Below are 17500 nucleotides of genomic sequence, written 5' to 3'. Positions count from 1 at the left end.
TCAATGAAACATCGACGTTTTGGTGTTGCTTGCTTACAGGTACTTGCTGGTGTCATTTATTGAACAGGTGTCAACCTGCAGTCCACACGTATCTCTTATGTGATCTACTGGTCACATCTGCCATTACACCATGTACCAAATAAAATTGCTTCGAAGTCGGTAAGCAGAACCAGAATTTATACGTACATTAGGCGCACTGTCCATTTTAGACAAAGTGAAAGGATTTAAAGTGCGCCTTATAGTCCGAAAAAACGGTGTTTACAACTTCATTTTACGAAATGTCTCATTTACGAAGCCTGCTCAAGAACCAATTCAGTTCCCAAGTGGCACATTTTGTATAGAGAAGCAAATTCTTCCATAGGAAACAATGTAAACATGAATAATTGGTTCCAGCCTAGACTAAAGTGAAGGTTAGTACACAATATAAAGAACTGTACAAACACGATGGGTCAACTTTATTAACAAACTAAAACGACAAGCTGAACTGTCAACACGCGCGGGCACACAAGAAGTCCCTTTGGCGCTCTCACAAACGATCAGAAATCACAAAAGTCTTTCTACCAAACACATTGCTACAACAATAAACCTATGGGAAAAAAAATCCACCTACATTAACATCGGCAAAGGATGAGATGACTAAAAAAGGAGCAGGGGTAATGGAGGAGGCGCCGCTGAACGAGAGAGGTATCTCTAATTGTGAATGACATCTTTTTACAGGAAAGTCCGGTCTCATCACAATTAAAACTCTGCGGTACGAAGCCTGCCTGGTCGTCGTGAGCGCCATTATTGTACTCCTTGCAAATAATCCGTTTTTTTAAGTCCACAGCGAATCCCTCCTCCTTTCCACGCTGGTCTGTTGTCGTATTAAGTTGGGGAAATGGACCAAACTTGTCAAAAGAGGAAAGGCACACATGTTGAAGTGACTCGTGACGTTGGTACACATGGTTCGCACACGTTGGGAGGACTATTAGGCTCCATCTACAGCAGGGGTCACCAACCTTTTTGAAAGCAAGAGCTACTTCTTGGGTAGTGATTAATGCGAAGGGCTACCAGTTTGATACACACTTCAATAAATTGCCAGAAATAGCCAATTTGCTCAATTTACCTTTAACTCTATGTTGTTATTAATAATTAATGATATTTACACTTAATTGAACGGTTTAAAAGAGGAGAAAACACGAAAAAAATGACAATTAAATTTTGAAACATAGTTTATCTTCAATTTCGACTCTTTAAAGTTCAAACTTCAACCGAAAAAAAGAAGAGAAAAACTTAAAAAAAGAATTTATGGAACATCATTAGTAATTTTTCCTGATTAAGATTAATTATAGAATTTTGATGACATGTTTTAAATAGGTTAAAATCCAATCTGCACTTTGTTAGAATATATAACAAATTGGACCAAGCTATATTTCTAACAAAGACAAATCATTATTTCTTCTACATTTTCCAGAACAAAAATTTTAAAAGAAATTCAAAAGACTTTGAAATAAGATTTAAATTTGATTCTACAGATTTTCTAGATTTGCCAGAATTTTTTTGAATTTTAATCATAATAAGTTTGAAGAAATATTTCACAAATATTCTTCGTCGAAAAAACAGAAGCTAAAATGAAGAATTACATTAAAATGTATTTATTATTCTTTACAATAAAAAAAATAAATTGACTTGAACATTGATTTAAATTGTCAGGAAAGAAGAGGAAGGAATTTAAAAGGTAAAAAGGTATATGTGTTTAAAAATCCTAAAATAATTTTTAAGGTTGTATTTTTTTCTCTAAAATTGTCTTTCTGAAAGTTATAAGAAGCAAAGTAAAAAAAATTATGAATTTATTTAAACAAGTGAAGACCAAGTCTTTAAAATATTTTCTTGGATTTTCCAATTCTATTTGAGTTTTGTCTCTCTTAGAATTAAAAATGTCGGGCAAAGCGAGACCAGCTTGCTAGTAAATAAATAAAATTTAAAAAATATAGGCAGCTCACTGGTAAGTGCTGCTATTTGAGCTATTTTTAGAACAGGCCGGCGGGCTACTCATCTGGTCCTTACGGGCTACCTGGTGCCCGCGGGCACCGCGTTGGTGACCCCTGATCTACAGTGTTTCCCATAAACTGCCAAGATACCTGTGGGCGGTGGGGGCGTGGCTTTGGGCGGGGTCACCATGACATCATCGAGTAATTTGCATAATTTACTACAATGATTTGATTTTCTCTAAAAAGGCTCAAAAAATGTATACTTACTAATTAATAATAACAGTTTTGTTTTAAACGTCCATCCATCCATCCATTTTACAATATAATTACAACACTTTATGTACATATTTATATACAGATTTGAACAATAAGTTATTCACTGAAATATATTTATTAATTGTGGTTCTTACAAAAAATATATCTTGTAAAATATAAAAGCTAAAATGTCTCTTAAAGCTCTGCCCCTTTAATTAGTGCATACTAAATAATTTAACTTTAGCCTACTACTACAACCATATTATTTACCAGCAACATAAAGTGAAACAGAGGCAGAGGTGTCCTGCCACAGTCAGTAACAAATAAACAGAAAACAGTAGTGGTCAAATACAAATAAGGCAACAAGAGAAGTATCCTACACTTCTCTTTTGTAAAGTAAATCTGAACAGCCTATATGGGCATCTACATCAACTATATGATTTGCCTGAGAAGCTGGAGAGGACCAAAAAAAATATATATATATATATTTTATTTTATTTTTTTATTTTTATTTTTATTTTTATTTTTTTTAATTTGTGGCGGACATAATTCTTTCGTGGCGGGCCGCCACAAATAAATGAATGTGTGGGAAACCCTGATCTAAAAGTTTGTAAATGGAAATTAGAAGGGTTCCCAAATCGAGGTTTTACTGGTCGTGTCAGTACTTGGAGGGAGAGAGGACAAAAAATTAGATTTTTAGGTAAAAATGCGAAGGTTGACAAGTATCTTTTTGGAGACGTTTTTAGCCCTGATGAGCGCATTGCCAGTTTTGTGCCTGCCTGGTCGTCGTGAGCGCCATTATTGTACTCCTTGCAAATAATCCGTTTTTTTAAGTCCACAGCGAATCCCTCCTCCTTTCCACGCTGGTCTGTTGAAGAGAGGACAAAAAATTAGATTTTTAGGTAGAAATGCGAAGGTTGACAAGTATCTTTGGAGACCTTTTTAGCCCTGATGAGCGCATTCAGTTTTGTGCCTGCCAGCAGGGGGCGCTACACAAGCAGCTGGGCAAGGTGCTTCGGAAGCAGGGCTTGGCCAAGAAGAGGCTGCAGGAGCAGAAGCAGAAGGAGAGACAGAGAGAGGTGAGCACGCTCGACATCGCCGTGACGACGCCATGTCCGCTCTCTGACCCCCCCACCACCCACCCCGGCTGGCGCAGAAGTTCCTGCAGGACTCTGAGGAGCATCTGGCGGCGCTGCGTCTGGCGCTGGAGGACAAGGTGCTGGGCTTCGTGGGCCGGCTGATGGAGTGCACGCGCACCAGCTGTGACGCTAACGGCCCCGCCATCCAGAAGAACATCTCCCGCATCCGCCAGGACCTGGACCGACTCCAGAAGGCGCACGGCGGCATCCAGGACCTTCTGCAGGAGAAAGACCCCTTCTGCTTCATCGAGGTGAGTCTCCTCTCACTCACGCCCAAGCGTTCATTCGCAAGTAGAAACATCATTTTCTTCAATTAAAAAAAACATTTGAAGGTATAAAAACTATTTTCTTCCAAGTTCCACAATAATATTCCACCCTGCGTGATCCACACTCTTGCAAACAGAGCACCCGGAAACAAGCTCAACCTGTAAGATTCCCCTCATTTTTGTCTGCCAATTTTAATCCCCACCTGGCGTCTTCTTTTTTTTTGGCGGACGGCACCATGCGCATATAACAGTAGCTCTGACGGCCTTAAATTGACTCAGCATTACCACATGTCCTTGAAGAGCAGGGGTGGGCAATTAATTTTTACCGGGGGCCGCATGAGCAACCCGAGCACTGCTGGAGGGCCACATCGGCAATATTTCAATTCAATTTTGCTCAATATTATTTTTTGATATACTGTAAGATAAATAATAATAATAATAATAAATAATAATAATAATTTCATTTAACCTACCGTAATTTCCGGACTATAAGCCGCTACTTTTTCCCCTCGTTCTGGTCCCTGTGGCTTATACAAGGGTGCGGCTTATTTACGGCCTGTTCTTCTCCGACACCGACGAAGAGGATTTCGGTGGTTTTAGTACGCAGGAGGAAGACGATGACACAATGATTAAAGACTGACTTTTCATATACCGGTAGGCTGCTTATTTTGATAACGTACAGGCGAGCACTTTGTATTACTTTGCACCGTTGTATTATTTGTACTCTGCACGAATGCTGTTCGCCGTGTCAAAGATGTGAAAGTTTGATTGAATGATTGAAAGATTTATAGTTAATAAATGGGACGCTTTGCGTTCCCAAACAGTCATCTCTGTCCCGACAATCCCCTCCGTGGTAGCAGGAACCCCTATATACTACGCTAATTACACATCAAAACCCTGCGGCTTATAGTCGGGTGCGGCTTATATATGGAGCAATCTGTATTTTCCCCTAAATTTAGCTGGTGCGGTTTATAGTCAGGTGTGGCTTATAGTCCGTAAATTACGGTAACTTTATACAAAAGCAGATTGTGTTTGATGGTTTTATTTTTAACACTGTCTTACACAACACTTCCTGATGTATAATACAATGCAAAAATGTCAATTTCTGCACATGGTTAATTTCTGTCACTTTACCCTGCATCCTCTTTAAAAGTCCAACATTTTCCCCTGTCAGATTTGGACAACCATCTGTTGTCACACCTGCCAGCTTGTCCCGTTTCAGTCCTAACATGTCCAAACACGCATTTACCTATGTGAACAAGTCATTACTTGTGGTTGTCTCTTTTAATTGACTGCATGGCTGCCAGCTCCTCCGTGCTTTGAAAGTCTGCAGTTATCCCACGTAAGAAGATGAGCAGCTGGGCGGTGTCACGTACATCGCAGCTCTCATCCAAAGCCAGCGAAAAACAGTCAAAGTCGGCCGTTCTGTTCTTCAGCTGAAGCTCCAAGTTTCCAGCGATGGCCTCAACCCGCCTTGTTAGTGCGTCGGGAGAGTGACACGTTCTCAAATGCGCCCCTCTTCTCCGGGCATATCAGCGCAACAGTCCATTAAGCACTCCTTAATAAACTCTCCGTCAGAAAACGCCTTACTTTTTCTGGCGATTTTGTGAGAAATGACGAAACTTGTCCTGACGGCTGCATCTCTGGGGGTGTGACATTTGGCAAAAAGTCCTTGTTGGGTTTGCAGTTTTACCATCAACGCATCAGACAGATTCCGGTATTTTTCCTGGTGCTTTGTCGTGTAGTGGCGATTCAAATGATATTCTTTAAACACAGCAACGTGTCGACCACAAATTAAGCACACGGCTTTACCTTTCATTTCTGTAAAGAAATACTTGGCAGTCCATGTCTTGTTGAAAACACGCCATTCCTCATCAACTTTTCTCTTTTTAGCGTCTCGGGGGTAACCGGGCATCACTTGTCGCTGTGCACTTTCACTCACTGGTTACACGCGGACATACGCCCATAAATAACACTTTTCACAATAAAAGCAGCACAGTTGTATTGCACGCACGACATAGATGTTTTTTTAAAATTTATTTTGTCATTTGTGATTGCCGCTGTTCACTCGCGCACGAGCATACGTCCACTCGGAAGTAATACAAATAACGCTTTTCAAAACAAAAGCAAAACCACTCGACATAGATACTTTTTAAAATGTATTTTGTAATTTATGATTGGCCTCACGCGGGCCGGACAGGGACGCCCGCGGCCCGCAGAATGCCCAGATCTGTTGTAGAGTGTGAATTACGGGTGTGGCGCAAGTTTGAGCTTTTTTTGTACAATTGTACCAAGAAAAATTCGTAGTTTGTGAACCCGTTCTCAAAAAATGGTAATAAAACTATTCTGATTCTGAACTTTAATAAAATCAATTTTATACGTGCAAATGTCAAGTCAAAGTCAAAGTCAAAGTCAGCTTTATTGTCAAACAACTGTTTGTACAGGACATACAGGTGGACGAAATTGCGTTCCTCTCACATCCACGGTGTCTATAAATATAAAGTGTAAAAGAAAAATAAAAAAGACAACAATTTAAACAGTCGCATGAGGGGGGGGAAAAATATACAGGGGAAGAAGATATTACCAGAATATCTATAATATCTATCTAAGTATTCAGATGGGAGTGCAAAGTGCAATGTAAACAGTGTAAACAGTTAAAACAGTTAGCAGCATTTTGAGTCCGGAGTAAAGTGGCTAAGTGATAGATGGTGTGCGTGTGCGTGTGTGTGTGTGTGTGTGTGTGTGTGTGTGTGTGTGTGTGTGTGTGTGTGTGTGTGTGTGTGTGTGTGTGTGTGTGTGTGTGTGTGTGTGTGTGTGTGTGTGTGTGTGTGTGTGTGTGTGTGGGTGAGTGGGGGGGGGGGGGGGGTGGGGTGTAGTGTCTCAGTTCACAGTTCACAGTTCAGATCAGATTGCAGGGCAGAGTGAGAAGGGGGGGGGGGGGCCGGGAGAGAGTTCAGCTTCCTGACAGCCTGATGGATGAAGCTGTCTCTCAGCCTACAGCTTCGAGCTCGGAGGCTTCTCAGTCGTCTGCCGGATGGCAGCAGTCTGAAGAAGCCGTGTGAGGGGTGTGTGATGTCGCCTGCCACGCGGAGTGCTTTGCGTGACAGGCGTGTGTTGTAAATGTCCTGGAGGGAGGGGAGGGGGGCACCGACGATCTTCTCAGCTGCCCTAACTGTGCGCTGCAGCGTCCTGCGGCAGGACGCCGTGCAGCCTCCGTACCACACAGTTATGCAGCTGGTCAGGATGGTCTCAATGACGCCCCGGTAGAAGGAGAGCATGATGGAGGCTGAGGCTTTTGCTCTTCGCAGTTTGCGGAGGAAGTAGAGGCGCTGTTGAGCCCTCTTGGCCAGTGATGCAGTGTTGGTCTTCCAGGAGAGGTCATCTGTGATGTGCACACCCAGGTATTTGGTGCTGCTCACTCTCTCCACCACCGCACCGTTGATGGTCAGAGGAGGGTGCTGGGTGTGCGCTCTCCTGAAGTCCACAACAATCTCCCTTGTTTTCTCTACATTGAGAGAGAGATTGTTGTCACCGCACCATGTGGCCAGTTGGCTCACCTCGTCTCTGTAGCCGGTCTCATCGTTATTGTGGATGAGACCTACCACAGTTGTGTCGTCCGCAAACTTGACGAAGAGGTTGGTGCTGTGCTTCGGCGTGCAGTCGTGGGTCAGCAGGGTGAAGAGAAGGGGGCTCAGCACACATCCTTGAGGGGCCCCTGTGTTCATGATGATGGTGCTGGATGTGTACCTGCCGACCCGGACTGCCTGTGGTCTCCCAGTCAGGAAGTCCAGCAGCCAGTTGCACAGCGACGTGTTCAGCCCCAGCCGGTCCAGTTTGTGAATCAGCTGCTGTGGGATGATGGTGTTAAATGCTGAACTGAAGTCTATGAACAGCATCCTGGCGTAGGAGTCTTTAGTGTCCAGGTGGGTGAGAGCTGAGTGGAGGGCTGTGGAGATTGCATCATCGGTCGATCTGTTGGCCCGATATGCAAACTGGTAGGGGTCCAGGGTGGGGGGGAGGATGGACTTGATGTGCTGCAAGACTAGCCGTTCGAAGCACTTCGTGATGATGGGCGTCAGTGCAACGGGACGGTAATCGTTGTAGCTGGATGGGGAAGCCTTCTTGGGAACCGGGATGATGGTGGAGGCTTTGAGGCACGTGGGAACAGCAGCTTGGCTCAGGGAGGTGTTGAAGATGTCCGTGAAGACATCTGTGAGCTCCGCTGCACAGTCTCTCAGCACACGACCAGGTATGTTGTCCGGGCCTCCAGCTTTGCGTGCGTTGACTCAGGAGAGGGAACGCCTCACGCTGGCCGAAGACAGGGACAGCACCTGGTCATCCGGAGGGGGTGGAGTCTTCCGTGCAGGCGTGCTGTTTTGTGCCTCAAAGCGTCCAAAGAACTCGTTCAGGCTGTTCAGCAGAGCGGTGTCACTGTCACAGGTCTGTGGTCGGGGTTTATAGTCCGTGATGGTCTGGATCCCCCGCCACAGGCTCCTGGTGTCTCTGCTGTCACTGAAGCGGTGGGCAGAGACACCAGGAGCCTGTGGCGGGGGATCCAGACCATCACGGACTATAAACCCCGACCACAGAAATGAGAAATGAGAAAAAATTAGTTTCTAACAAATCGCTTTTTTAATTGAAGAAAATTGTTTCCATACTTGTAAATCATTTTTTTAATTGAAAGAAAAATGTTTATCATTTTTTTAATTGAGGAAAGCAGTTTTTTAGTTGCAAATAGTTTTTTAATTGGAAATGTATTTATTTTTTTACAAATGTTTTTTTAAAATGAATACAATTGTTTTTATACTTGCAAATCTTTTAATTGAAAAAATAGTTACTTTTTAACTTGGAAATGTTTTATTAATTTAAGAAAATTGTTTTTATACGTGCAATTGTTGTTGTTTTTTGCTTTCCAATCATGTTTTTAATTGAATTTTTTTTTTTTTTACTTGCATTAAATTATTTTCATACTTGTGAATCATCTTTTAATTGAAGTTATTTGTTTATGAATTGCTTTTTTTAATTGAAGAAAATTGTTTTTATACTTGTAAATCCTTTTTTTTAAATTAGAAAAAATATCAAATTTTTTTAATTGAAGAAAATTGTTTTCATACTTGAATTGTTTTTTCAATTGTAGAAATTAGTTTTTATACTTGCAAATCGTTTAATTAAAAAACGTTTTATTTTTATTATTTTTTTACTCTGGAATATTTTATTTTTGCAGATTTTTTTACTAGTAGAAAATATTTTTTAGCATGCAAATCATGTTTTTAATTGATAAGAAAAATGTTTTTATACTTGCAGAAAATAATTTTTATACTTGTGAATCATTTTTTAATTGAAGTAATTTTTTTATGAATCGCTTTTTTTATTGGAGAAAATAGTTTTTATACTTGTAAATCCTTTTTTTTTATTGGAAAAAATGTTTAATGATTTTTTTAATTGAATACAATTAGTTTTTATATTTGCAAATCGTTTAAAAAAACTTTATTTTAATTTTTTTTTTACGTGGTAATATTTAATTTAAAAAAAAAGTTGTTATACTTGCCAATTTTTTTGCTAATAGAAAATATTTTTTTGCTTGCAAATTTTTTTTTAACTTGCAGAAAATTTGTATATTTGCGAATCGTTTTTGAGTTGAAAAAAAGTTACTTTTTTATGAATCACTTTTTTTAATTAAGAAAATAGTTTCTGCTATTTTCTTAATTGGAAAAAAAGGTTTAATCATTTTTTGAATTGAAGAAAATTGTTTTTATACTTGAATTGTTTTTTCAATTGTAGAAATTTGTTTTTATTCTTACAAATTGTTTAATTCAAAAACTTTTTTTTTTTACTTAGGAATATTTTATTTTTTTAAAAAGGTTTTATACTTGCAGATTTTTTTACTAATAGAAAATATTTTTTTGCTTGCAAATCATGTTTTTAATTGGAAAAAATACAATTTTTTATACTTGCAGAAAATTATTTTTATACTTGTGAATCATTTTTTAATTGAAGTAATTTTTTATGAATCGCTTTTTTTATTGGAGAAAATAGTTTTTATACTTGTAAATCCTTTTTTTATTGGAAAAAATGTTTAATGATTCTTTTAATTGAATAAATTAGTTTTTATACTTTCAAATCGTTTAATTAAAAAACTTTATAATTTTTTTTTTTTATTGGGAATATTTAATTTAAAAAAAAAAGTTTTTATACTTGCCAATTTTTTTGCTAATAGAAAATATTTTTTTGCTTGCAAATCATGTTTTTAATTGGGGGAAAAAAATTAATTTTTATCATACAGAAAATTTTTATATTTGCAAATCGTTTCTTAATTGAAAAAAGTTACTTTTTTATGAATCACTTTTTTTAATGAAGAAAATAGTTTCTGCTATTTTTTTAATTGGAAAAAAGGTTTAATCATTTTTTTAAATGAAGAAAATTGTTTTTATACTTGAATTGTTTTTTTAATTGTAGAAATTAGTTTTTATTCTTACAAATTGTATAATTCAAAAACTTTTTTTTTTTTTTACTTGGGAATATTTTATTTAAAAAAGAGTTTTTATACTTGCAGATTTTTTTACTAATAGAAAATATTTTTTTGCTTGCAAATCATGTTTTTAATTGGAAAAAAAAAAGTTTTATACTTGCAAAAAACTTTTTTTATACTTGTGAATCATTTTTTAATTGAAGTAATTTTTTTATGAATCGCTTTTTTTATTGGAGCAAATAGTTTTTATACTTGTAAATCCTTTTTTTTTAATTGGAAAAAATATTTAATTATGTTTTTAATTGGGAAATTAATTTTTTTAACTTGTAAATTTGTATATTTGCAAATCGTTTTTTAATTGAAAAAAGTTACTTTTTTATGAATCACTTTTTTTAATTAAGAAAATAGTTTTTATACTTGTAAATCCTTTTTTTTTAATTGGAAAAAAGGTTTAATCATTTTTTTAATTGAAGAACATTTTTATACTTGAATAGTTTTTTCAATTGTAGAAATTAGTTTTTAAACTTATAATTTAAAAACTTTTTTTTTTTTACTTGGGAATATTTTATTCAAAAAAAAAAGTTTTTATACTTGCAGATTTTTTTACCAATAGAAAATATTTTTTTGCTTGCAAATCATGTTTTTAATTGGAAAAAAAAAAGTTGTATACTTGCAAAAAATTATTTTTATACTTGTGAATCATTTTTTAATTGAAGTAATTTTTTTATGAATCACTTTTTTTATTGGAGCAAATAGTTTTTATACTTGTAAATCCTTTTTTTTTAATTGGAAACAATATTTATGTTTTTAATTGGGAAATTAATTTTTTTAACTTGTAAATTTGTATATTTGCGAATCGTTTTTTAATTGAAAAAAGTTACTTTTTTATGAATCACTTTTTTTAATTAAGAAAATAGTTTTTATACTTGTAAATCCTCTTTTTTTAATTGGAAAAAAGGTTTAATCATTTTTTTAATTGAAGAACATTTTATACTTGAATAGTTTTTTCAATTGTAGAAATTCGTTTTTAAACTTATAATTTAAAAACTTTTTTTTTTTTTTTACTTGGGAATATTTTATTTAAAAAAAAAAGTTTTTATACTTGCAGATTTTTTTACCAATAGAAAATATTTGTTTGCTTGCAAATCATGTTTTTAATTGGAAAAAAAAAAGTTGTATACTTGCAAAAAATTATTTTTATACTTGTGAATCATTTTTTGATTGAAGTAATTTTTTTATGAATCGCTTTTTTTATTGGAGCAAATAGTTTTTATACTTGTAAATCCTTTTTTTTTAATTGGAAAAAATATTTAATTATGTTTTTAATTGGGAAATTAATTTTTTTAACTTGTAAATTTGTAGATTTGCGAATCGTTTTTGAAATGAAAAAAGTTACTTTTTTATGAATCACTTTTTTTAAATTAAGAAAATAGTTTTTATACTTGTAAATCCTTTTTTTTTAATTGGAAAAAAGGTTTAATCATTTTTTTAATTGAAGAACATTTTTATACTTGAATAGTTTTTTCAATTGTAGAAATTAGTTTTTAAACTTATAATTTAAAAACTTTTTTTTTTTTTTAACTTGGGAATATTTTATTTTAAAAAAAGGTTTTATACTTGCAGATTTTTTTACTTATAGAAAATATTTTTTTGCTTGCAAATCATGTTTTTAATAGGCATACTTGCAAAAAATTATTTTTATACTTGTGAATCATTTTTTAATTGAAGTAATTTTTTTATGAATCGCTTTTTTTATTGGAGCAAATAGTATTTATACTTGTAAATCCTTTTTTTTAATTGGAAAAAATATTTAATCATGTTTTTAATTGGGACTTTTTTTTTTTTAACTTGTAAATTTGTATATTTGCGAATCGTTTTTGAATTGAAAAAAGTTACTTTTTTTTAATTAATCGCTTTTTTTGATTGAAGAAAATTGTTTTACTTGCAAATTTTTTTTTTAATTGGGGATTTTTTACTTTTTTTGAAGATTTTATTGAATTTAATTTTTTTAAATGTTTAACTGCAGAATTTTTTATTTTAACTCCCGTACTAACCTGCGTGTTCCTCCACCAGGCCAGCAAGACCACAGGAAGGAGGTAAGCGTCTGGCTCGCCACCATCTTCTCCACATCTGACACCACCCCCCCCCCTTCCCGGCTGCAGATGCTCCAGCCTGCTGAGGAAGAACATGTTCCACCCCAAGTACGTGGACATGCAGACCGGCTTCGTCAACGTCATGATGGAGGAGGAGATGCGCAAGTTTGTGGAGGTCACGCTGCCGCGAGAAATCATGGCCGCCGTCCACTCCATCTGTGAGCGCCGTCATGAGGTCAGAGGTCAGAAGTGGGGGGGGAACCATGGCTGATACGCTCCCGCCCTCAGGTCAACTACTTGAGGAGGAGGAGGAGGAGGAAGGCGAGCAAACTCCGAACGAGGAAGTGACCAGGGAGACTGACGACGACGACGATGATGATGATGATGATGATAATGATGATGATGATGTTGATGATGAGGACGACGACGACGTCCTGGACGACAGCAGCGAGGAGATGAGCGAAGTGGAGGAGGACAGCGAAGGTGACTCGGAAGAAGATCTTTACATCCCTGAGGACGAGGACGATGAGGATGAAGACGAGGAGGAAGTGGAGGAGGAGGAAGATGAAGAGAATGAAATGGAGCACAGCGAGAACTCATGAAGGTCAGAGGAGGACCAGCTGGCTACACACACACACACACACACACACACACACACACACACACACACACACACACACACACACACACACACACACACACACACACACACACACACACACACACACACACACACACACACACACGCACACTCACACACCTGAATGTAGAATCCAATGTTTTCCCCCCCCAAAAAAAGAATATTCTTGCATGTTGCTTTGCCAAAGACTGGCGTACTGTGCTGCACTTCAATGCTGTGATGCTACCGCTAGGCTACCGAGCCCAATATAGCAATGTTTTGATACAGGTGATGTTTCACGGGCCAAATAGCTAATAAAGGATTGACGTCGTGGACGTGCTTTTGTTTTCTCATCCCCGCTTTGGCAGCAGTTTATTGTGAGGCCACACCAGGAGCTGCCGTGCAAGGGAAGGATTCATTCCCACCAAAAAATAGTTGATTTAAAATCGCAAAAGCAGCCGTTCAATTCTTTAGTTTCACTTTGAAACGACTGCAGAGCAGGCAAGGGGGCGTCCAAACCTTTTCCACTAAAATGAGAGTGATAGCTTTCATTTTAATAACCAATACAATATTTATATATATTTTACCTTTAGTGCAACCGCGGACCCACATAATATATATATTTTTTAATTCAACGCTTAAATGTTTAGTTTATCTTCAAAACTGTCAACATAAAGTTGTACTTTTTTATTTATTTTTTTGTCCTTTTTTGTCCATTTTTTATGGCAAAAACTCAAAAGTATGCAACATTTTCCCCCAACAAATGTTCAAAGTGTAATATTTGATGTGAAGTAATCGGAGCCTTAAATATGTCAATCATTCATAACATTGATTTTGATTCATTATTATTATTTGAACAATGGCAGTTTAAAAAAAAAATCCCACACATTTTTAGGGATCGTAAAAATATTACAATAAAAAATAATTGACCTTTTTTTTATCTAGAGTCACCTGTTGGTTATAAGTTTTTATTTTTGTTATTCCCTTTTTGTCTAAACTTTTTTTTATACTAAGCACAAATTTTCCCAAAACATAAATAAAAGTGTAATATTTGATGTGAATTAATTAAAACCTTAAATAGATCAATAATTCAGTTTTTTTTTTTTTTTTTTTAACAATCACTTTTTGAAGAAAAAAAATCACATTTAAAATGCTTAAGAATCCAAAAGGGTCCCACTCATAAAAGTGTTTAAAATAATTAATCATATATAAATGTTTTCAACACTTAAATCTCTATATCATTTTCAAATCTGTCTATAATTATTTTTATTTTTTGTCCTTTTTGTTAAAGAGCCATTTTTATGGCAAAAACACAAAATATGCAACATTTTCCCCCAACAAATGTTCAAAGTGTAATATTTGATGTGAAGTAATTAGAACTTTAAATATGTCAATAATTCATAACTTTGATTTTGATTCATTATTATTATTTGAGCAATGGCAGTTAAAAAAAAAAAAAAAAAAATCCCGCAAATTCTTAGGGATCGTGAAAAAATTACAATAAAAAATTATTGACCTTTTTTTTTTAATCTAGAGTCACCTGTTGGTTATAAGTTTTTATTTTTGTTATGCCCTTTTTGTCTAAACTTTTTTTTAATGAAAACTTTTTTTATACTAAGCACAAATTTTTCCAAAACATAAATAAAAGTGTAATATTTGATGTGAATTAATTAGAACCTTAAATAAATCAATAATTCAGTTTTATTATATATATTTTTTTTTAACAATGACAGTTTTTGAAAAAAAAAAATCACATTTTAAATGCTTAAGAATCCAAAAGGGTCCCACTCATAAAAGTGTTTAAAATAATTAATCATATACAAATGTTTTCAACACTTACATCTCTACATCATTTTCAAATCTGTCTATAATTATTTTTTTTGTCCTTTTTGTTAGAGCCAGTTTTTATGGCAAAAACACAAAATATGCAACATTTTCCCCCAACAATGTTCAAAGTGTAATATTTGATGTGAAGTAATCGGAGCCTTAAATATGTCAATCATTCATAACATTGATTTTGATTCATTATTATTATTTGAGCAATGGCAGTTAAAAAATAAAATAAAATCCCACAAATTCTTAGGGATCGTAAAAAAATTACAATAAAAAATAATTGCCCTTTTTTTTTTTTAAATCTAGAGTCACCTGTTGGTTTTACGTTTTTATTTTTGTTATTCCCTTTTTGTCTAAACTTTTTTTTAATGAAGATTTTTTTTTATAATAAGCACAAATTTTCCCAAAACATAAATAAAAGTGTAATATTTGATGTAAATTAATTAGAACCTTAAATAGATCAATAATTCAGTTTTATTATATATATATATTTTTTAACAATTAGTTTTTGAAAAAAAAAATCACATTTAAAATGCTTAGGGATCCAAAAGGGTCCCTCTCATAAAAGTGTTTAAAATAATTAATCATATATAAATGTTTTCAACACTTAAATCTCTACATCATTTTCAAATCTGTCTATAATTATTTTTAATTTTTTTTGGCCTTTTTGTTAAAGAGCCATTTTTTATGGCAAAAACACAAAGTATGCAACATTTTCCCCCAACAAATGTTCAAAGTGTAATATTTGATGTGACGTAATCGGAGCCTTAAATGTGTCAATCATTCATAACATTGATTTTGATTCATTATTATTATTTGAGCAATGGCAGTTAAAAAAAAATAAAAAAATCCCACAAATTCTTAGAGATGGTAAAAAAAATGTACAATAAAAAATAATTGACCTTTTTTTATCTAGAGTCACCTGTTGGTTATAAGTTTTTATTTTTGTTATTCCCTTTTTGTCTAAACTTTTTTTTAATGAAAACTTTTTTTTATACTAAGCACAAATTTTCCCAAAACATAAATAAAAGTGTAATATTTGATGTGAATTAATTAGAACCTTAAATAGATCAATTTTAACAATTACTTTTTTTTGAAAAAAAACATCACATTTAAAATGCTTAGGGATCCAAAAGGGTCCCTCTCATAAAAGTGTTTAAAATAATTAATCATATATGTTTTCAACACTTAAATCTCTACATCATTTTCAAATCTGTCTATAATTATTTTTATTTTTTTGTCCTTTTTGTTAAAGAGCCAGTTTTTATGGCAAAAACACAAAATATGCAACATTTTCCCCCAACAAATGTTCAAAGTGTAGTATTTGATGTGCAGTAATTAGAACTTTAAATATGTCAATCATTCATAACTTTGATTTTGATTTATTTTTTGAGCAATGGCATTTTGAAAAAAAAAAAATCCCACAAATTGTTAGGGATCGTAAAAAATTACAATAAAAAATAATTGACCTTTTTTTTAATCTAGAGTCACCTGCTGGTTATAAGTTTTTATTTTTGTTATTCCCTTTTTGTCTAAACTTTTTTTTTAATGAAAACTGTTTTTTATACTAAGCACAAATTTTCCCAAAACATAAATAAAAGTATAATATTTGATGTGAATTAATTAGAACCTTAAATAGATCAATAATTCAGTTTTATTGTATATACATTTTCTTAACAATGACAGTTTTTGAAAAAAAAAATCACATTTAAAATGCTTAGGGATCCAAAAGGGTCCCACTCATAAAAGTGTTTAAAATAATTAATCATATATAAATGTTTTCAACACTTAAATCTCTACATCATTTTCAAATCTGTCTATAATTATTTTTATTTTTTTTGGCCTTTTTGTTAAAGAGCCATTTTTTATGGCAAAAACACAAAATATGCAACATTTTCCCCCAACAAATGTTCAAAGTGTAATATTTGATGTGAAGTAATCGGAGCCTTAAATGTGTCAATCATTCATAACATTGATTTTGATTCATTATTATTATTTGAGCAATGGCAGTTAAAAAAAAAATTAAAAAATCCCACAAATTCTTAGGGATTGTAAAAAATTACAATAAAAAATAATTGACCTTTTTTTTAATCTATAGTCACCTGTTGGTTATAAGTTTTTATTTTTGTTATTCCCTTTTTGTCTAAACTTTTTTTTAATGAAAACTGTTTTTTATTCTAAGCACAAATTTTCCCAAAACATAAATAAAAGTGTAATATTTGATGTGAATTAATTAGAACCTTAAATAGATCAATAATTCAGTTTTATTATTTTTTTTTTTTAACAATGACTTTTTTTGGAAAAAAAAATCACATTTAAAATGCTTAGGGTTCCAAAAGGGTTCCACTCATAAAAGTGTTTAAAATAATTAATCATATATAAATGTTTTCAACATTTAAATCTCTACATCATTTTCAAATCTGTCTATAATTATTTTTATTTTTTTGTCCTTTTTGTTAGACATTTTTTATGGCAAAAACACAAAATATGCAACATTTTCCCCCAACAAATGTTCAAAGTGTAATATTTGATGTGCCGTAATTAGAACTTTAAATATGTCAATCATTCATAACATTAATTTTGATTTATTTTTTGAGCAATGGCATTTTGAAAAAAAAAAAAATCCCACAAATTGTTAGGGATCGTAAAAAATTACAATACAAAATAATTGACCTTTTTTTTTATTTATCTAGAGTCACCTGTTGGTTATAAGTTTTTATTTTTGTTATTCCCTTTTTGTCTAAACTTTTTTTTTATGAAAACTGTTTTTTATACTAAGCACAAATTTTCCCAAAACATAAATAAAAGTGTAATATTTGATGTGAATTAATTAGAACCTTAAATAGATCAATAATT

At 33.8% G+C, this 17500-nt stretch overlaps 1 protein-coding gene across 7 annotated transcripts in view; it reads left to right on the top strand.

The window, feature by feature from the left end:
• The window catches only part of LOC133630273 (E3 ubiquitin/ISG15 ligase TRIM25-like), a 22011-nt gene extending 9068 nt beyond the window's left edge, over positions 1-12943 (top strand). For 6 of the 7 annotated variants that reach the window (XM_062021758.1, XM_062021757.1, XM_062021756.1 and 3 more), the window contains 5 exons: positions 3206-3304; positions 3382-3615; positions 12173-12195; positions 12262-12410; positions 12481-12943. In XM_062021758.1, the coding sequence (XP_061877742.1) occupies positions 3206-3304; positions 3382-3615; positions 12173-12195; positions 12262-12410; positions 12481-12794 (819 nt within the window). In that variant the 3' untranslated portion in view covers positions 12795-12943. The remainder of the gene's footprint in view (positions 1-3205; positions 3305-3381; positions 3616-12172; positions 12196-12261; positions 12411-12480) is intronic. The other variant, XM_062021759.1, reaches the window with a different exon arrangement.
• The last annotated feature ends 4557 nt before the right edge of the window (positions 12944-17500 follow it).

This window comes from Entelurus aequoreus, linkage group LG15 (genome assembly GCF_033978785.1).
Source record: "Entelurus aequoreus isolate RoL-2023_Sb linkage group LG15, RoL_Eaeq_v1.1, whole genome shotgun sequence".
Lineage (NCBI taxonomy): Eukaryota > Metazoa > Chordata > Actinopteri > Syngnathiformes > Syngnathidae > Entelurus > Entelurus aequoreus.
The sequence above is the reverse complement of the archived record's forward strand: the minus strand, read 5'-3'. Positions and strand labels throughout refer to the sequence as shown.